The sequence below is a fragment of the Dama dama genome, chromosome 15 (genome assembly GCF_033118175.1).
Source record: "Dama dama isolate Ldn47 chromosome 15, ASM3311817v1, whole genome shotgun sequence".
Classification (NCBI taxonomy): domain Eukaryota; kingdom Metazoa; phylum Chordata; class Mammalia; order Artiodactyla; family Cervidae; genus Dama; species Dama dama.
This window is the reverse complement of record NC_083695.1, coordinates 30,195,543-30,217,088: the sequence shown is the minus strand read 5'-3', so window position 1 is coordinate 30,217,088 and position 21,546 is coordinate 30,195,543. Positions and strand designations below refer to the sequence as shown.

The following is a 21,546-nucleotide window of genomic DNA, read 5'->3' as shown; positions in this document are numbered from 1 at the left end:
GAATGTTCTGGTTAGGATGAGAGTGGCCCTAAGCAAAGGCTGCCCGAGGCAGGAGACCTGTGTTGGGAAGATGAGGTCAGGGTCCAGTACCCTTGATGTGCTTGGCCATTGGCCAAGGGCAGCCTGGGAGAGGAAGGCTGGGGGAGACCCTGCTGCAGATCCTGAGGGTGCAACTATCAGGAGTGGTGGGCCAACTGGCTCCGTTTAAGGGACGTCTGAGTGGTGCATTTCTGTGGCCACCATGCTGACCTCTTGGGGCAGAGTCCTTCCAGAACCACCCCCTGCATAGGACGGGGTCCTCCTCCTTGGCCTCAGCACCACCCCCTGGGCAGCTCCAACACATGCTCAGCTCCCTTGTCCCCTCGCCAGGATGGGACAGCAGTGTTGGCCCAAAGGCAGTGTTGCCAGCCAGGATGGAACCAGCTCTCAGGCTTGTCGCATGCTGACCCCAGGTCCCAGAGGAAACCCATGTCCACCCAGAAACTCATCACTGTGGACCACAAGGTGGGCCCCAGGTCTCTCATCCCCTCAAGTCACCCCCAGGCCTAGCTTCCTACGGTACATCCACAGACAATTCCCCACCGAGGGGGCAACTATCTGGAGTGAGGGGCGGCAACCAGCAATGAGAGCTGTCCAGCACCCCCTGCTCCAAGCTCTCTGCCCTGAATCATCAAGAAGAGAGTGGAGTGGGGGGCTTCAGGCTGCCAAGTGGTAGGTGGGCGGAGGTGTTTAGCTGGACAAAGGCCCTCAGATGGCTGAATGCATGTGTCTAAGACCCTACCCATCACCAAGGGCTTCTCAGATGGCTAGAGCCATTCCAGAATGGTGTGGACTTCAGGGACTGGGTAACCATGACTGGAGACAGTCAGTACACCCCGGGGGAAACCTCATCCTGAAAACCAGTGGCCACTTCCAAGTGTCTTCAGGATGTGGTGACCACCTAAACAGGAAAAGTGGGGTGTGCAGGACAACTCCCAGGACTGTCCTGAGCGATGAGCAATCCTGCTCTCCACTTCCACATGATAAAACATCAACCCCTCTGCCTTAGTTTCCTCGTCTCTAGCCAGTGTAATGATACTACCATATCATAAGCTTGTTCTGAGGATTAAATGCATAGCTGTGCATTGACCGGCCCAGTACCTGGCACCACGTAAGCCCTCCATGTGTTCTCAGTCATTCAGTCGTGTCCAACTCTTTGCGACCCCATGGACTGTAGCCCTCCAGGCTCCTCTGTCTTTGGGATTCTCCAGGCAAGAATCCTGGAGTGGGTTGCCATTTCCTTCTACGGGGGATCTTCCTAACCCAGGGATCAAACTCAAGTCTCCTGCGGTTCCTGCATTGGCAGGCAGATTCTTTACCAATGAGCCACCTGGGAAGACCCAAGGCCTCCATAAACATAGGCTATTATCATCTTCACTGTAGTAGCTATGAGGAAGAGGAGATGGATGGGTGGTTGCATGGATGGATGGATGGGTGGGTGAAAGAGTGATGGATAGAAGGAAAGAAGGAAGGGAGAGAGAGAGGGAAGGAGGAAGGAAGGATGAATGGATGGATGGGTAGATGGAAGGGTGGGTGGATGGAATGAAGGGAGCATTAATCCCCAAGTCAGAAAGTCCTGGAAGATGGACACAGAATGAGTCCAGTTTGGGACATGCTGCATTTCAAGTGCCTCTGCAAAGCTTTGGGTCAAAAGCCTCAGGGCAGCTGAAGATACAGGCTGAAGCCCAGAAATGTAGTGTGGCCTGGGTGTTTGGGAATTCTTAGCCATAGGGACGGAGGAACCCTAAGATAGGGTGGGAAAGTGGGACAGAAGTGGACTGGGACAAGAAGCCAGGATGGCGGGCCAATCAGGACTCTCTCTCTCTTTTTTTTTTCAATTTATTTATTTTTTATTGAAGGATAATTGCGTTACAGAATTTTGTTGTTTTCTGTTAAACCTCAACATGAATCAGCCATAGGTATACATATATCCCCTCCATTTTGAGACTCCCTCAGTCACGAATGCCAATGGCTTCAGGAAAAAAATGTATATGTTGCTCATGTGACCAAAACCTCAGAAACAGTTGGGTCCAGGTGCTCTCCAAGTTGAGGGTTTGGGACGCTCTTCCTCCATCACACTTTCTGTTTTCCTCCTTGTTGGCCTCTTCTGCAGGCAGCCTCTCCCTGTGGGGGCCACAGGGCCCTGGCAGCTCCATTTGACATCCCACCATCCTGCCAAGAAGAAAGACCCTTTTCCCAATCCAACAAAAGCCCCAGGATGGGCTCCCCATGGCCAGGCCTGGTCACACAAGGGTCTCTGAAGCCCAGAGCTGGATCGGCCCCACCCGAACAGTAGGGACTGAGACAGGTAAGGGGTGGGGGGCGGTCCAAGAAAAATCTGCATGTTGGTGACCAAAGAAGGTGGGCGGGCACTGAGCAGGCACCCCCACAGCGGCCTGCTTCACCACCGCTGCCAGCGTTTACTAGAGGGAACAGAGCGGCGCCCACAAAGCTTGCCTAGAAGCCAGGGAGGAGACCTGGAAGCACTCAAAGTCTTAGATACCAAGAGAAGACCAGGTTGCCAGAAGGAGGGGAGCAGTCACCGTGTCGGTTGCTGCCCCAAAAGGGCCACTACATTAGCCACCAGCGGTCCAGCGTGACTGCAGCAAGAATGGGCGCTATCCAAGAACTGCTCCCCCTCCAGGAGAAGCCCTAGGGGAAAGGGGGGCCCTAGGAGCCAGCAGCATCGGTGGGGGTGGGAGAGGAGAAGGACAGGGAGTCGGGAGGCAGTGAGAGGGTGAGAGGATAGGACAGGAGGGTGTGGGGAGGGCAGAAAAGGCGGGGACCCTGGTAGGAGGGCCAGGAAGAACGGAGACAAAGGAAAAAGGAGAGGGAAAAACCAGCGCCTGGGCCCTTGCTCCCCTCCTCCAATGCTGGAAGTTAAAAATAGGCTGCGCGGTGAGAGGCAGACGGAATGAGAGCTGTCGTCTAAAGAGAGAGGAGGGAGAGGAGCTGGGGACCCAGAGGACAGCTCCCTCAGGCCTCAGCCAGGATGAGAGGCAGACAGAGGAGGCCGCTTCTCCCCCACAGGCCGAGGCTCTGGCCTCAGCTTCACATGCTTGGTCGGGGTTGGAGGGGCTGTGTGCCCTGCAGAGGAGGGCTGCCTGGTGCACCCCCCACCCAGCTCACGAGCCCAGGGTCTGGGCATCCATGGCTGGCAGGGGGGGAATTACAGCCCCACTATGCAGAGGAGGAAACTGAGGCTCAGAGAGTCACACGACAGGCCTTCTGGCTCCCAGCCTCCATCAAGGGGACTTGGCCAAAGAGAGGACACTAGGTGGGACCCCAGGTTCGGGCCCTGAGTGGCCTCCCCGCGCCAGCCCTGGGCACCAAGGCTGGGGTGGGGGGTGGCGGAGAGGAAAGGATGGTGGGTGAGCCAGCAGGCAACCTGGCCACCCACCCCACGATGCCTCACCCCTTCCTGCCCTGGCAGCTCTGATGGGGAAACTGAGGCCCAAAGAGCTCAAGCTCTCTGCCCAGCGGCTCACCTCACCAGGGACAGAAGTAGGCGCTGAGAACTGGGAGAGCCTTCTGTTCCCAGCCCAGCCCTGCCCTAACTGGCTGGGTGGCCGGGCTAGACCCCCCCTCCCAGAGCTTTGGCTCTCATCGCCCCATGCCCTTCCTGCCTGCCTCCTGGGCACGCCCGTGGAGGAGCTAATTAGTGGTTGGTCTGCAGAGGCAAAGCCCCACATAAACAAATGCAGAGGGTTATTAGCCCTTGGAGCCGGAGAGGAAGACCAGCGAGGAGCTGCCTCTGTGCTGACAGGGCTAGTTTCCCTCCCTGAGTTTAGGGCTGCATTACTTTTGTTAGCAGACAGCATGATTATTGGATGTTGTTAATCTGTTACTTTTATGGACGGCCTTTCTTCCAAGGATCTTAAAGCTCTTCTGCATTTAGTTTCCCCTTGTTGCCAGGAGGTCAATACCACAGCAAGAAGAAACAGTGATCGGCATGTTTTCATGCGGCACAGAGAGGTTAGGCCACTTGCCCAGGGCCACACAGCAAATCATCAACAAAGATGAAGCCAGTATTTACAGTCTTCTGAGACACAGGAGGGGACATGTTCTAGACACTCACTGATTCTCGTGGCCTCTCTCTTACCAGCTCAGAGTAGGCCCACCCCTTATATTTGTCTAGTGTTCTCTTTAGGATTTGATCCCCTTTGATCAAGGCAGGGCTGGTAGAATTATTACCATTGAGCAGGTGAAGACATGGAGGCTCAGAGAAGTGAAGTGACTTACACAAGATCACACAGCAATGATTCAGGGAAAGAACCTGAATTCAGGTCTGTGGACTCCCCTGGCTCTACCCTTGGCAGCAGTTGCCCACATCCACCCCAAAGCTGGGAGGATCCAGGGGGAGCACTGAGGAGGGCCCAGTACCTAGAGGAAAGAAGGACTGTCTGCTAGTCCTTCCTGCAGGAGAGGGGGAGGATCTTAGTCTGAAGCAGCCAGAGTGGCCTTCTCCCTCCCTTGGCCTATAGGAGCTTCTGGAGGAAGACAGTGAGGAGGAACAGGGCGGCCCAGACCAGGGGGAGATCCTCAGTGTCCTGGTGACAAGGTAGGTGGCTCCCTTCCCTGTGCCCTATTCCACAATTGTTAGATGAGGGTGGGGCTGGGCTAGGTGAGCCCTAAAGTCTCCCAGGTTCTAAAGATCCAGAGGTTTCTAAGAGCCCCAGGTCTGCCAACAGTCTCCAGCCCATCAGAGCCCCACCAGGATCCTTAGTGGAGGGCAAGCCTGCCCAGCCCCTCCCATGTCTGGGTGACCCACTGCAAAGGGTAGAACACAGGCAATAAGGCAGACCTGGGCCCTGGCACACAATGATCTTTGGCAAGTCCCTCACCTCTGGTCATCTATCTCTTTACCTACTGAACAGATAAGGGAGCACCCTAACGTCTCTGCCCTGGGGCAGCCATGACAGAGGCTCCCGGGTAAGCAGACTTGACAATTTGGGCTGGTTTAGGTGTACAGGCGTCTGATTCAGGCATCGATAAACAAGGACTGCCTGGCCTCCCCGGGCCACTGGGCCACAAAGAGACATCAATTAGGCTATGTTCATCTTCCTTCAAGCCACTGGTTCCAGAGCACCAGCCCATGCCTGGCTCCCCAATCTGTAATCTGAGGCAGGAGAGAGATCTGTGTGCCCTTTGCCCCTGGCAACACGTCCTGATGGCTGCTGTCTGGGAGGCAGGATGCTCCCTTGAGGAACAGATGCCTAAGAGAACTGTCCAGCCCTCTGTCACCCACCATGATAACAGACAGGGGATTCTGCGGGGTGGAGGTGGGGAGGAAAGTATGGGGGAAGAGTGATCTGTTCCTAAAGAGATGTTACAAGGTCAACCAAAAGGGACTGTGGCAGCACCAGGGTTGACTAAGTCGGCCCCGTCTAAGTTGGATTCTGAGAGGTGCCTGCAGTGTGGTGCCCCCCCACTCATATGGAGAACGGGCAGCCAATCCACTTGGAAACTGATGGGCGTTGGCCTTCCCCAAGGGAGGGAGGGCTGGGCCTTGAGTGGACAGGACCTGAGCAGGGCACCAGGAGAGGAAAGAAAGGGAAGGGAAGGCAGAGTTGGTTGGTGTGTTGCTTGCACAGGTTAGTAAAGGGGACCTTGGCCCACACCACTATCTCCACTCACCACAGTGCACTCACAGGTTCTCCCAGGCAACAAAGCAGGAATCGGGAGACCAGACAGCTCCCTGCCTCACCCCTTGCATCTAGGAGGCATCAGGGTCTGTGGATGCCACTCTGTCACACCCTTGCCCCCAGCCTTCCTCCGGGTTCTGTGGCCCTGTGACTCCAGAGGCCATGCTGGCCGCAGTCAGGAGCCAGGGCTTCAGGGACAAGCCAGCCTGAGTTTGAATCTGAACTTCTTCGACTTCGTAGCTATGTCTCTCTGGGCAGTTCAATCTCTCGAGCCATGTTCTCCTCATCTATAAACCGGGAGATAATAAGCCCTCCTTCACAGGGCATTCATGAGGATTAATGTGACAGGATGTGTAGTGTCTGGTTCCGACCTCCATGGCTCCGCCTTAGTCAAGGTCAGGTCACCATAGCTTTGCTTCCAGACCTTTGTGAATGTCTCCTGGCTGATGCCCCAACGCCAGCCCCAGTCCCCTCTACTTCCTTCTCCATGTGCTGCCATGACAAGCTTCCTGAAATGCTCATCTGATCCTGGCCATTCCTGGGCTGGATATTGGATGAAATCAAAGAATGACTATTAACTTCGTTCAGATGTGAACATGGTAGTGCAATTGTGTTTTCTTAAAGCATCCCTAACTTTTAAGCATATAGCCCAAAATAGATGTATAAGAAATGACATGTGATTCGCTTCCAAGTAATCTGAGGGTGGGAGGAATGGGTAGGGCTAGAGCAGACACAAGCTTGGCAGATTGTTCATTGTTGATCTGGGTAGAGGTCATTGTCCTAGCTCCCTGCTTTTGTGTATGTTTGAAATTTTCTATAATAAAAAGCTTTTTTTTTTTTTTTTTAAATGTGGAGGGAGAAAGAATGAAAAAGTGGAAGAATGTGATCATTGTTGGCAAGCACGTGGAGGGGTTCATTACATGATGCACTCTGGTACATATTTGAAAATTTTCATAATGAAAACTTTGGAATTTTTTAAGGAAATTCTGTTGGGTCCTCCCTGTTGCCCCATGATGGAGCTTCTTAGCACAGCTCTGGGACCCTCCATGAGCTGTGCACACAGCCCCACCATACCTCACAGTTTCTGGCACCCCTGCTCCAGGGCCTGGGGCAACAGTCAGCAACCAGACACTGGTATTCCTGCCATGCCTCATGTATCTGTCCCCTTGGGATGGCGTGTCTTACCAATCCTGGCAACCAAGAGGGCAACTTCTTGTCTTGGTTCAGCTCAAGAATTGCCTCCTTTAGGAAGCTGGTCCTACTTCTCCGGCTTCTACCCTGGAGGAACTGACCACAGCTACCTTGCAGGCCCCACAATAGACGTGGCCTGGGACACAGGCTGCAAATGGTGGGGGTTTGTCTTAGTATCTTCAGAGCCAGCACAAAGCCTGAGGCTCAGTAAGTGTCCACTGAATATTGAAAAGTCTCACCTACCTTAGGACTTCACCTGGCTGCTTAAATCCCAAAGAACGGATACCATTTCCTGAGGTCATCCTGCCCCCTGTTGTTGGAAAGGAGCATTGCAGGGATGGCTGGAAGCAAAACGATCCCCTCCCCACCACCTTCAGCCTCCTGCTTCCCCCTCCCCCTCATCACTGAGCAGAGCTCTGAACTAGGCTCTAGGAGGGAAGCCCACCACAGAAGCGTGCAGAGCCTGTCACCATCAGCCTCTCCCAACCCCCCTCCAGGCCCAGCTCTGACTGGGATCCCGAGGGCAGCCTTGTTGAAGACTCACCTAAGGACCAGGCTACACCTGGCCTCAGGCCACCTGACAATTGCTCAGGCCATCCTCTCCACCTGGAGGGCCCACACCCCTTACCTGCCTCCCACACTCACACACACACACCCCGTTTCTAAGCCTGGCCAACTCCTAGTGAATCTTCAAGGCATGCAGTGAACATCGCTTCTTTGTAGACAATTCACCATCACCCATAAGAGGAGTTATTCCATGCCACTCTACGGCAGCCCAGCCACATCCCTCTATGACAGCACTTGTCATCTGCATTAGCCATTTGACCATCTCCATCTCTAGACCAGAGGGTCCTTTCAAGAAGACCCTGGGTCTCAGCATGGTAGAGACTCATTAAGAACAGCACTTGTGTGTTTGGCTTCTACCCTTATTGTCAAAAACTCCTTTCTCTTCTTAAGAAGCAAGATTGACCTCTTTTCTGGATGACAGGTCTTGACACCTTATAAAAGAAATTAGGACTTTCTAATGTCTAGTCCTTAGTATCCAGTATGGTAGCCATTGGTCACATGCGGCCTTTAGAGAGCTGGACGTGTCTGACAAAGCCCTTGCCCATCACCAAGAACTCCCACTCAGACTGCTGGAATTGTCCCAGGCTGGAGTGGACTTAAGGAAGTGAGTAGACTGTGTCTGGAGGCATTCAGCACACCCCAGGCTGAAAACACTCATCCTGAAAACCAGCAGCACTTCCAAAAGTGCCCGGGACCCCTGCTTGCTCCTAACCTGTCTCTCATGCCTCATTTTATTCAATAACATTTACTAAGTGCCCGTCTGAACCAGGTGCTCAGCTGAGCCTGGGATGTGATGGCAAAAACCCAGCTATCCCCTGGGGGACAGAACTGCTGCCCCCGCCACGCCCACTGGAGAGCCCTAAGGGGACCACGCAGAGGAGGCGCCCCCAGAGTGTATACCGCCCTTCCAGTCATTTGGGGTGGAGAGTTTCTGCCACATTCTAAGTTCCTTTGAGAACAGTTTAATTGACACTGCCTGACTCCCAAGAGTGTGACACGTTGATACCTGCAGCCGTCACCTCAATATCTCCTTCCCACGTTTCCGGCACTTGGCACAGTGCTTGGTATGTGGGAATCAAACATGCACAGGGGAGAGGGAAAGGAGGGAGGGGAACTTGCCCTTGGTTATCAGGCAACTGGGGAGAGAGTGTATGAAGAGGCACATAGCAACCAGAATTATGGGCCTGGGAAAACTCAGAATTGGACGGGCTCTAAGGGCCATCTGCTAGAAAGCCCTGCTCTCACAGCCGTCCCCACTGCAGCCCTAAGGGGTCAGCGCGTTCAACTACTGCCATCCGGGTACCCGGGGCCTTCTGCTCTTGAGGAAGGCCCATCCCAAGTGGGACAGCCATGGTTCGTTCAAAGTTCTTCTAATCCACAGAAAAAATATTAGAACTAAATAGAGAGTTCATCAGCATGGCTGGAGACAAGACAGCATCAACATTCACACCTCTCCTATAAACCCAGCAACAGCCGTTTAGAAACGTGATGAGAAAAGTGTCCCATGCACAATGGCTAACCCAGACTATAAAATGCCTAAGAATAAACTTAATGAGAAATGTCCAGGTCCTATATGAGAAACACGATAAAACTTTACTGAAGGACATAAAGAAGCCCTAAATAAATGGAGTGATATATCACACTCCAGGATAGGAAGACTCGGTAATACAAAGATGTCAATTCTTCCCAAATTAAATCTATAAATTCAATGCATTCCCAATCAGAATCCTAAAGGGGTTTTATAGAACTTGACAAGCTGATTTTAAAGCTCATCTGAAAGAGTAAACAAGCAAGAAAAGCCAAGAACATTGTGAAAAACAATAAAAATTAGATGAGATTTGACCTATGAGATATCAAAACACACTATAAAACTGGAGTAATTAAAACAGGGCGGAGTGCGGGATCAAAGGAGCAGAACAAACAATCCAAGAACCGAGCCACAGGGATCATAGGAATTTAGCATAATGCAAAAGTAGCAGTCAGGTCAGTGGGGAAAAGATGGACCAGTTAATGTATTTTTAAAGTAGTATGTAGTAGATTGTTTATCCTCTTAAGAAATAAAGTAATAAGTTGTTATTGTTTCACATGATGCCCCAAAGTAAATTCCAGAGAGAATAACAATCTAAACACTTTGTACCAATTGTCAAAGTACTAAAAAGGCAGTAAAGACAAACATTTGTTAGGACTGAAAAAAGTCCTTTTGAAGCAAGGCATGAAACCCGGAAACTCTAAAGAAGTCAGGAGGATCTGACTAAAAATTATGTATTTTTCTGTCACTGAACTAAAAAGCAAGCAGGATTCAGAGAAAATAATTACATATGTGATAAATGATGGGTTGTTGCTATTTAGTCACTCAGTCGTGTGTGACTCTCTTGCGACCCCGTGGACTGTAGCCTGCCAGGCTCCTCTGTCCATAGGATTTCCCAGGCAAGGTTACTAGAGTGAGTTGCCATTTCCTTCTCTAGGGGATCTTCCCAACCCAGGGATCCAAATGTCTCCTGCATTGGCAGGCAGATTCTTTACCACTGAGCCACTGGGAAGCCCAAATAAGGGGTTACCATTTCTTGTTGACTTGACAAGAAAAGGATAATCTTGAATTAAGGAAAAAAGGAGCCAGCAGGCAGGTTGGTGGAGAGGGAAGAAAGTCAGGAACGTGTGTGGCAGTGACCGGGGCAGCCCCAAGGGCATAGGGACTGATAGCACTGGGGACCCCAGAGGCTGCTTACACTAGAACGGGCAAGCATCCGGATATTTACACGCTGAGCCCCACCCTCATTTGTTGTTGGGGGGTGGGTGTATCAATGTCTCTCACTTTGCGAACAGAGTGCCTTCTACATGCAGAGAATGTCCTCAGGTAGAGAGTGAGGCAGAAAGGCATGTTTCAGTCCTAACAAATGCTTGTCTTTACTGCCTTTTTAGTACTTTATTTTCACTTTATTTCTCAAGAGGATAAACAATAACTATTGCTAATAGAAATTCCTTCACGAAATACCTCCATCACCTGCTCTGCGGACACACCCAGCATTGTGAGGTGATGTAAAGACAAAGGGCCAGAAGTGGCGATAGGAATGCATCCCACAGCCCCTAGCAGAGACACTGTGGGTAATGGAAGAGAAACAAGGCCCTGTGTGTACAAAAACAGCATCTAATCTCTGTAAATTTCTTTCAATCACCGGATGTGTGATATTTGTAAGCAGATCACTTCTTTTTCTTTTTTTTTTTTTAATTTTCAGTGTGGCTTCTGTCACTTAGCATGCTTTTGAGAGTCATGCATGTTGTTGCATGGGTTGGCAGTTTGTTCCTTTATATTGCTGAGTAGTATTCCAATGTATGAATGGACCATATTTGTTTACTCATTCATCTGTTGATGGGCATTTGGATTGTTTCCAAACAGAGCTGCTCTACACATTTGCATATAGGGGTTTTGTGTGTGTGTGTGTGTATGTGTGTGTGGACCTGTTTTCATTTTTCTTGGCATGGGATTGCTGACTTAAAAGTTTATGTTTAACCTCATAAGAAACTGTGAAATTGTTTTCCAAAGGGCTGAACCATTTTGTTTATTCACCAGCAACACATGAGAGTTTCAGTGACCTCACATTTTTGTCAGCACATGGGATTATCAGGTGGCATCCTTTTCTTGATGAAGGTTAAGGAAGAGAGGGAGAAAGCTGGCTTAAAACTCAACATTCACCCATCAGCAGATGAATGGATAAGGAAGCTGTGGTACATATACACCATGGAATATTACTCAGCCGTTAAAAAGAATTCATTTGAACCAGTCCTAATGAGATGGATGAAGCTGGAGCCCCTTATACAGAGTGAAGTAAGCCAGAAAGACAAAGAACATTACAGCATACTAACACATATATATGGAATTTAGAAAGATGGTAACGATAACCCTATATGCAAAACAGAAAAAGAGACACAGAAATACAGAACAGACTTTTGAACTCTGTGGGAGAAGGCGAGGGTGGGATGTTTCGAGAGGAATCGGGTGGAGAGGGAGGTGGGAGCGGGGATTGGGATGGGGAAGACGTGTAAATCCATGGCTGATTCATATCAATGTATGACAAAACCCACTGAAATGTTGTGAAGTAATTAGCCTCCAACTAATAAAAAAATTTAAAAAAAAACAAAAAAAAAAAACCTCAACATTCAAAAAATGAAGATCACGGCATCCAGTCCCATCACTTCACGGCAAATAGATGGGGAAACAATGGAAACAGTGACAGACTTTATTTTCTTGGGCTCCAAAATCACTGTGGACAGTGACAGCAGCCATGAAATTAAAAGACGCTTGCTCCTTGGAAGAAAAGCAATGCCCAACCTAGGCAGCGTATTGAAAAGCAGGGACATTACTTTGCCTACAAAAGTCCGAAGACATTACTTTGTCTACAAGTCAAAGCTGTGTTTTTTCCAATAGTCGTGTATGGATGTGAGAGCTGGACAATAAAAAAGGCTGAGCAGTGAAGAACTGATGCCATAGAACTGTGGTGCTGGAAAAGACTCTTGAGTCTCTTGGACAGCAAGAGATCAAACCAGTCAATCCTAAAGGAAATCAGTCCTGAATATTCATTGGAAGAACTTGTGCTGAAGCTGAAGCTCCAATACTTCGGCCACCTGATGGGAAGAGCTGACCCTGATGCTGGGAAAGACTGAAGGCAGGAGGGGAAGGGGACAACAGAGGATGAGATGGTTGGATGACATCACTGACTCGATGGACATGAGTCTGAGCAAGCTCCGTGAGATGGTGAAGGACAGGGAAGCCTGGTGTGCTGCAGTCCTTGGGGTCACAAAGAGTCAGACACAACTGAGGGACTGAACAACAATTTTTTTTTCCTAGTTCTAAGAGGCGCTTAGTGGGATTTCACTGTGGTACCACCTGGCATGTCCTTAATGATCTCACAGGAAGAGGGTGTCTCTCCACATACCCCCCACATTCTTGCCCTTCTCCCGGTGGTATACTACTAGACCCAGGTTCATGGTAGGGGGCTGGGCTCTCTGTTGCCTTGGATGCTGGAGCTTTCTCAGTGTTCCTGCCCATCCCTGCCCCACCCCTGCTCCTGTGGCGGCCAGACTGACTCACGTCTGTGGCTGCACTTGTGTGTGAGTTTCCTGCTTCTCCCCAGAGGTAGCTGACCTCTGGTGGTACTGGCATAGGATCCTGTAGCCCAAAACTGTTTCTTGCCCCTCCCCAAGGGCAGAGAGGTTTTTTTTTTCCCTCCTACAGGAAATGAAGCCAACAATGCATCTTTATCTGGGTCCCAGGAGTGACAGGATTTGTTGGCCTTCTGCTAGTGATTTAACGGCTTTTGCTCCTTTAAGACAAGGGTCTGGAAAAGACTGCACTTTGGCACTTTTCCCACAGCAGCAGCCTATCTGCAGCTCATCTGGGGAGGAGGGAGGGTGGGCAGGGGCGGGGGATATCTACTCCCATCTCTTGCCCTTCCCCCACTCTTTTCTGAGCACTCAGCGGAGGTCCATAAATAAAAGCTGTTCATGTATGCAAACTCTCCCTGTGTCTCAGGGCCCCAGCTGTTCAAGATTGCATGCCAGCACACAACTGGCTTCCAACAACATGTTAACATTTTATATTTCTTCTTACCCACTTTTATGGAGACCGTGTGTCTTCCCCCTCCCTCCTCATGCCTGGCACGGTTGAACCCCTCTGTGCATCCTGCTTCCCATGGTTGCCCTGTGACCTCAACTCCCCGGCATGCTGAAGAAAAGTGATGACTTTGTATCATCTCCAGGCCTTTCTCATCCTTAGTGTGGGAGCAACACTCTTTCCAGCTGACTACACCCTAGGAAGTCTAAATTCTCCTGTCTTTGAAACCTCTCTTCCATCTTCTACCCACCAGTGTTCCCAAGCTGATGCTACCTGTTTGAGGTTGGTCTTAACACTCCACTTTCAGGGACCAATTTTTATTCAGGAATCTATTTGTCCTGTTATCTATTGCTGCCTAACAAATGACCTCAAAATTTGGTGGCTTAAAAATGTCCTACTTTTCTCTGAGTTGCCTGGTTTTTTGTTGGGCAGTGTTCTTGCTTGGGGTCTCCCATGTGATTGCAGTCAGGTGTCTGCTGGAAGGACCAGGCAGCCGACAAGTCTCACTCCTGTGACTAGTGGTTGATGATCAAAAGTCATAAGGCAGGAATCTGGGAATCAAGTTTCGCTGGAGGGCCATCTTTGTAGACTAGCTGGGTCAGTGGTAAAGAATCCACCTGCCAAGCAGGAGATGCAGGTTCAATCCCTGGGTCAGAAAGATCCCCTGGAGAAGGAAATGGCAACCCATTCCAGCATTCTTGCCTGGGAAATCCCATGGACAGGGGACTTGGTGGGTTACAGTCCATGGAGTCACAAAGAGTTAGACACAACTTAGTGACTAAAAATAGCATCTTGCTTAACATTGCATACAAAAAGGGATCTTTCATACTTTGGTCTTAAATTTATCTAACTATAAAATTAACAGAAGGAAAAGGGACAATATTTTTGTGACAGTGATTTGTCAAGTAAATCTTCAAAAGCATAAAGGTATAAGTAGAGGAAAAAATATAAATCTCATTACACCAAAACATAGGATTTCTGCCAACAAAGAACATCATGGAAAAAGTTAGTGTACAAATGGCTGAATGGGAGGAGATATTTGCAGTATCTAAAACTAACAATGTTGAGATATAAAGTCCTGACAACCAACTTAAAAAAAAAAAACTATAAATTCTAAAAAAAATGAAAACCGAGACTATAAAATATGGAAGAAAAATAGGAGAAAAGTCTTTGTGACCTTGGATTAGACAAAGATTTCTTAGTTACAACATCAAAATACCAACCCAGAAAAGAAACATTTGATAAATTGGATTTTGTCAAAATTAACATTTGCTCTTTGAAAAGCATTGTGAGAATGCAAACAAAATATCTGCAAATCAAAAATATTTGATAAAGGGCTTGTATGCAGAATGAAGAATTCTCAAAACCCAATACAAAAACAAACTCGATTTTTGCTGCTTTTGTTGTTGTTGTTACTGGACAGGCAATTTGAACAGGCATTTCACCAAAGATGGGTCATTGGCAAATAAACACATGCAAATGAAACCATTTGGTCTTGTTTCTGGGGTTCCAAAGATCTCCTGTAACACAGTTCTTCATGTCTCAGCACAGAGAGAACTCAGTGAGAGGCAAAGTGACAGATAAGAAGTGATTTATCAGAATAAATAATGTGAGGCTTGCAAGCAAGTGGGCGAGAGGATGCCATTCCCCAGAAGTTAGTGTGCTACAGTTTTATAATCAAAGGAAAAGAGGGAAGGAGAAGAAGAACTTGTCTTTCTTGAGTAGACATCATGCTTCCATCATCAGGTCCTCCTCCAGGTTGGGTAGGGAGTTTTCTTGTCCCTTCATGGTTAAGTTAGGTTCACAAATGATTGGTGTTTTTTTTTTGTTTTGTTTTGTTTTTTTTAATCTGTGCAGAGAGCATGTCTAGGGATCATTAACTTACTGAGTTCCCTGGGCAGGATGTGGGTCTCAAGCCACCATTGTTTCATTGTTTGGAGGCATATCTCATGCTTCTGTTGCATGGTTTTGCTGCTAAGTAAGCCTACTTGGTTTTGTGGTTAAGCAAACCTGCTCTCCTGAGTAATCATTAACTTACAGGGGTCTCCTATACTTTTTTCTACTTACAATCCCTTTGTGGGATTAACTATTTAATCACCTACTCTATTCCTTTACTCTGTCCCTATCAAAAAGGTATTTAACATCATTAGTCATTAAGGAAACTCAAAACCACAGTGAGATACCACTGCATACCAATCAGAATGGCTAAAATTAAAAAGACTGACACAGCAAATTTTTGTGCACCTGGGAAAGTGCAGAGGAACTTGAAGTCTACTGATGGGGATGTAAAATAATCTGACCACTTTGAAAAGCAGTTTGGTAGTTTTCCTAACAAGTTGTAAGCTTATACCCCTGCATATGAAAGAAAAACGAAAACACATATGCACGCAAAAGTTTACGGTAGCTTTACCTCTAATAGTAAAAAACTGGAAACAACCCAAACGTCCAACAAATTGTAGCATTTCCCAAACGTCCAACAAACTGTAACATTTCCAACACAATATAACACTATTAAATAACTTCTACTCAGTCATAAAAAGAAACTATTGATATATGCAAAAGCATAGGTGAACCTCAAAGTAATTATGCTGAGTGAAAGAAGGCAGATACAAAGAATGGAAAGTTATGTCCCTTCACATAGCATTCACATAGAAAATGCAATCTTATCTATAGGGAAACAGGTCAGGGGTTATTTGAGTTAGGAGGAGGCATTCTAGGGGTTATGGCTATGTTCATGATCTTCATCGCGGTGATGCATACTACGTGGTGACGCGTGGTTGCACAGATGCATATTACGTCAAAACGCATCGAAGTGTACTCTTGAAATATGCGCAGCTTATTGTGGGGGTCAATTTCTCAATGAGGTGTTTGTAGGAAAGAAAAAGTAATCTCGCGCCCGGAGTCACATAGTAGGAAGCGGCACCGCGCGATGCAAATACTGAAGTCAGCGTTTGGAGTCCGGATCCTTAACGCCCGCAGCTCCCTGTAACGTTGCCTGCGTGGAAAGTGCTGGAAGGGAACCTTAGCTGTGGTTAATGATTACCGGTGGGCGGCTCCTTCTCGGCCGCGCTCCCGCCTCGGGGCGGCCCGAGCGTGGCCCCGCCCGACGGCTTCCCAGAGCGCCCGGCGCCGCGCTAGGGGGCTTCGCTGCCACCTGCTGCTGCTGCCCGCCTCCGCGTCCGGCATGGTAAGGGGGCTCACGCGCTGCCACCGTCCGGGCTGCGGGTTAGGAGGGGACGCGCGGGAGGGACGGAGGAGGGCCCGGGGCCCGCGCCCAGGCCAGAGGACCGCGCTAGGCGTGCGGGGGAGCCTCCCTCCCAGGCCTTCGCGAAGCAGCCGCGCGCAGGGCTGGGAGAGTCGGGGTCTCGGTCCCGCCTCCGCCCTACCCGCAGCGGTGCCGCCGGGGACACTGAGGCCGAGAGGCGGGCGGTGGCAGGTTCCCTGACAGCCAGGAGGGAGCCCAGGCCAGAGCCCGCTCAGGGCCGCGGTGCCTCGGGCAGGGAGTGGGGCGGTGAGACGGGGATGGGGCGTGGCGGCATAGTGGCCCCGCAGACCTAGCCCCCTTGGTGGCGCGGCCCTGTCCTATATTGGGGGCTGGCGGGGTGCAGTAGCGGGGAGACTGATGCCTGTGGGGGTGTGCAAAGGAGGGCCGGCTGAATTTCCCGTGTGCCTCTGCCTGCCGCTTTGCTGCCCTTTTCGCTTGCACTTCTGGGCACGGGGTCTAACTGAGCCCCCTCTGCGGAGCCCGGACTTCAGGGCCACCCTCTGGCGCCTAGTTTGAGGCCTGTGCCCAGCAGTGGGGACCTGATTGCCCAGGGTCACACGCCCTCCAGGCTGAGCTTTCTGGGAGGAGGGCGTCAGGCCCTGTGCTCAGCTTTAGAGATGAAGGTGAACCTGCAGGGCAGCAAGAAGGGAAGCCTCTAGACCCAGACCTTTACTAAACAGCAAAAACGTTAGGCTCCAAAGCATTAGGAGCAGGTGGGACTGTGGTGACACCTGGGAGGGCACTTTGAAGACCTTGGCTTGAACATAGGGGAGGTGGTAGGTGAGCTGATTGAGAGGTACACTGAGGCTGCAGGCCGTGGGTAATCAGTAACCCCTCTGCACACCCCCAGAGGCCCAGGCCAAGTCCAGGCCTGACCTGGGATTTACTAAGCAAACACTGCCCCTGCTGCCTCTCTGAGCCCAGATCTCAGAGGGGTTTGTCAGTTCAGCCCCAGGCTGTGAGATGTGGGGGATTCCAGAAGACTCTAAAGAGAAAGGGGAGCCTCCTAGGAGCCTGCTAGTACCCATGCACTCTTTCAGAGTCAGTGTACTAGGTGGTAGCTTCTGATGCCTTAGCTGCCATCTGGTCATCTGGTTGCCTGGATACATAGACCAGGCTTATTAGCCACTGAGACAGGGCCAGGTTCTGGAAGAGAGACTGGGTTGACTGGTGATGCAGATCTCAACTGTCCCTGCTGATCTTCCAGAGCCTAGGAGAGGAGACAGATCCATCCAGATCTGTCCAGAGAGAGCCCACACTTTTCAGGAGGGAGAAAACTGTTGAATTACCAGAACCCTGCAATGATTTTTCAGTTCTAATCCACACCTGAAGGCCTGTCATAGACCTGCTTGCCCCAGGAAGTCCCCTTTTAAAAATGCAGGTAATATCCCCTTAATAGCAATGGAGTTACGTGTCTCCTGGCTCCCCTTGCTGATTCCTAAAGTGGCAGTTCTTACACCTTTTAACCCATCAAGCCAGGAGAAATGAGTGCCCCCAGGCCACCTGGCTTCCAGTTTGCAGGCTGCCTTATCAAAACTGAATTAACCTCCCTCATATTCTTTTCCCAGACCTAACTAACTCACTTTTAATTTAGTACTCAACAGTGTCCATCTTTGGGTAGTTCTACTTCACAGGCCTAAATTCTAGGATCCCTTAAGTTCCGCCACCTGGATCTTTTTAAGAGGCTGGAGAACTCACCTGTCCTTTCTTCTGTTTTCTAAGAGAAGGTTCCACTCATGGCCTGAGTGGTGCTAGTTTGGGCTGCCCCGGGGACATTTTGCACAATAGGAAAATAGGCTGAGGCACTGCACTGGCCATTTGCCCTTGGCCAAGTTACTTCTGCTTTGGGCCTGAGCTCTGGCTCAAGCTGACAGAATAGAAAAGAAGGTGGAAATAAACATAGGCCTGGCAGCAGGGAACCAGAGGCTGTGTAGGAACGAGGTGGGGTACCCACTGGGAGGTAGTGCCAATGGCTAAGAGTCTCCTGGAACATGTTTTAAGTGCTAGTTCCTTTGCCAGTCCCCAGGGATGTGGACCCATCTTGAGAATGATTCCTGTGCTTTCACTGACTGGGGAGAGTGGAGGGCGATCATTTCCCCTCTCCAGGCCTCAGTTTCCTCTTCAGTACACGGTAACAGTAGGGGCTTGATTTGCTTTGATTTATTCTCTCATGAATGAAAGAGACCTGATATGTAAATGGAGGGGTGCCCTCTGAACGCTCTGAGGACAGGCGCAGGGAGGAACGTTCCTCTGCCCCGGTGACTGGCATTACACCTCAGGACTGTCTGTTCTCTAAGAACCTATCAGTGCCCGAGCCAGGCCCCTCCTCCCAGGCTGTTGCATTAGACGAGCTGCCCTTTGACTGTGTCACCACAGCCACCTGTGGAAGCTGGCTAAATTTCCCCGAAGGCCCAGGGCCCTCTTTTTCTGTCCTGTTTAAAGAAAAAAAAGAAAAGTGCCCTTGAACTTCTATGTTTTCCCTCTCCTAGGCTGGCAAAGCACACAGGCTAAGTGCTGAGGAAAGGGACCAGCTGCTGCCAAACCTGCGGGCCGTGGGGTGGAACGAGCTGGAAGGCCGGGATGCCATCTTCAAGCAGTTCCATTTCAAAGACTTCAATCGGGTATGGCACTGGGGTGGGACACAGTTCCTGAGACCAGGGCTGACAGGGTCACACTCCAGAACGTGTTCCCTCCCTTAGAGTCCTGTTAGCCACGACTCTCAAGTTGCTGTGCTAATCCGGTTTAGCTGTCTTCATCCAGTTTAGTTGGAGATAGGTCCTGGGCTGTCTCCGTTTTGTGTGTGTTAGTTGCTCAGTCGTGTCTGACTCTGTGACCCCATGTACTGTAGCCTGCCAGTCTCCTCTGTGCGTGAAATTCTCCAGGCAGGAATACTGAGTGGGTTGCCATGCCCTTCTCCAGAGGATTTTCCTGACCCAGAAATCGAACCTGAGTCCCCTGCATTGTAAGCAGATTCTTTAGCCACCAGGGAGGCCTCCATGCCTGGAACTTTTAGAAACAGTCCTTAGTCTCCTTAGAAAAGGAGACAGTTCAAGTGGGAAACAGGTGACTATTTGAAGACATTTTAGTAGATAACCTAAAGATTGGCCAAGATGCAAAACCTCTTTGGGATTTCCACCTTCTTAGTGGTCCTGGTGATACGACTTTCTACTGCAGAAGGGCCACCTCAAACTCCAGCCTCAGAACTAGTGGCAGGGTACTAGGAGGAATGCTTAAACCTAGAAAGGTCACCTTATAGGGATCGAGGCCATCCTCTTCCTTCTGGGCCTCACACTGACCATAAAAGGGAGTCCAGCCGTCCTTTCTCTCAGAATACTAACCTGGGTCTCACTTCATTAAACAGGCTTTTGGCTTCATGACAAGAGTGGCCCTGCAGGCTGAGAAATTGGACCACCATCCTGAATGGTTCAACGTGTATAACAAGGTGAGTGATGCATGCCTGGAACTCCAACTCACTCTGAAGGCCTCTCCCTTGGACTTCCCTGTGGGCCCTCCTCACTGACATAGTATCAGCTCCTGTTCCTTTCATCTCCTTCCTAGAATTGACATAAACAGCCCCTGGAAAATATTCAGTCTCACTGCAGATTAAAAAAAAAATGCAAACTAGAACACTAGTGAGATAATGTGTGGTTAAAGTAGACATTAAGGAGGCAAATCCCAAGGAAGGAAAAGCTGTGGGAACCAGGCATATTCATTGTTAATAGCTCTCAAGGGCTGAAATTTTTCTTGAGATATGGAAGAATGAAAAAGCAATAATCTTGAACTAAGAATACCCAGGCATACCAGAAAGGTCGGCCTGCCTGCTAAATGAACGGAAACAGTCATTAAATGCCTGCCATGCGCCAAGCGCTGTGCTGGACTCTTTCTAAAAACATTAAGGTTGGAAGAGACGATCTATAAATGGACAGTGTTTAGGAGTTGAAGTTGTCTGGAGTCTTGTCTTTAGCTTTTAGGTTGCTCTTGATATTTGGATCTTTCTTTTTTATCCTGTGCTGTAGTCGCCACTGTTTATGGAGATGGACTAGAAGACAGCTTGCCCTGTTAAAGACTGGTCAAGAAGGCAGCCCCGGGGAGAGCCAGTTACTCTTGAGTGCCTAGTTACTCTTCATAGTATGCTTGAGCCCAGGAGCTGGTGATTCCCTCCTGCTCGCAGGTTCTGCTGGTGGAATCAGCTGGCCTGGAATCTCTGGTTTTGTTTCAGGTCCACATCACCCTGAGCACTCACGAGTGTGCGGGCCTTTCAGAACGGGACATAAACCTGGCCAGCTTCATCGAGCAAGTAGCAGTGTCCATGACATAGACCCTGCCCTTCTCTCAGTTCTTCCGGGGAAGGGTGGGGGCACTGAACTGGGGATCCAGAGAGGAAACTGGGGGAGCACCAAGATGCTACTATAGTCAAAACCGCCCAGTCGACCCTTCTGCCTCCATTTAGGGCCAAGTCCTTGCTGTTGGAAGGAGAGGCCAACATCACTGCTAAGACCAGTAACTTAGACCGGTTTTACCCCACATCACTTTCATCTTCCTTGAGGCTCTGTGATGTGTACACTGATTTGAATAAGCTCTTCTTTCATTACAACTCTCCAGAAAAAATGACTTTATTTCCAATCTGTGTCTTATTCCTTTTCTAATTTACTTCCCAAAAAGCTGTGATAAAAGCTGTGTCTAAGATAAACATAGTCTTATGTTAGAAGCTAGGACCCTAGGGCCATCTTTACCCTATGTGACAAAAACTCATGCACTTTTATGTCTAAAATAAAACTGTTGTTTCACTTGGCCTCAGGCTCTAGAATCTTCTTTTTCACAAGCCAATCCAAATTGGAATCAATAGACATTTAAAGCACCTACTTTGTACTGTGTACAAGACAGTGTTCAGACTACTAAGGGGAAAGGGGACCAGAACACCCTAAGCTCCTATTGTCTCTGGGAATTAAGTAGAAAAATATTTAAATATTACCAGGCAGCCTGAATGAAGTTAATGTCAGATGCAAAGACAAGAAATGAGTTAATGAACATACAGTGATTCACACAGTTGAACCAGGAAGCTTCATTTGACTTGATTCTTGAGGCAGAGGTAACTGAAGGAGCATCTTGAACAAAGGTAAAGGTTAGCCAGATAGTTTTATGCATGACGGGACCTACGACTAACCTAGCCTAATCTAGACTAACCTAACCTAACTAACCTAACCTTCTTCCTGGCCTACAGCATCCAACGT

The 21,546-nt window shown here is 49.5% G+C and overlaps 1 protein-coding gene across 1 annotated transcript; it reads left to right on the top strand.

Moving 5' to 3' along the window:
• Positions 1–468: 468 nt before the first annotated feature.
• On the top strand, positions 469–21,107 carry PCBD1 (pterin-4 alpha-carbinolamine dehydratase 1). The gene is made up of 7 exons (XM_061161318.1): positions 469–504; positions 4,524–4,600; positions 5,842–5,920; positions 16,058–16,237; positions 18,805–18,936; positions 19,677–19,757; positions 20,535–21,107. The coding sequence occupies exons 1-7, from the start codon at positions 469–471 to the stop codon at positions 20,631–20,633; spliced, it is 684 nt and encodes a 227-aa protein (XP_061017301.1). The 3' UTR covers positions 20,634–21,107.
• The last annotated feature ends 439 nt before the right edge of the window (positions 21,108–21,546 follow it).

Excerpts from the sequence above, each read along its gene's own strand:
- PCBD1 (XM_061161318.1), top strand. The coding sequence starts at position 469 with ATGTCCACCCAGAAACTCATCACTGTGGACCACAAG. Across the intron at positions 505-4,523 it reads TCATCACTGTGGACCACAAG|GAGCTTCTGGAGGAAGACAG; the intron begins GTGGGCCCCAGG and ends CTTGGCCTATAG. Across the intron at positions 16,238-18,804 it reads CCGCCTCCGCGTCCGGCATG|GCTGGCAAAGCACACAGGCT; the intron begins GTAAGGGGGCTC and ends TCCCTCTCCTAG.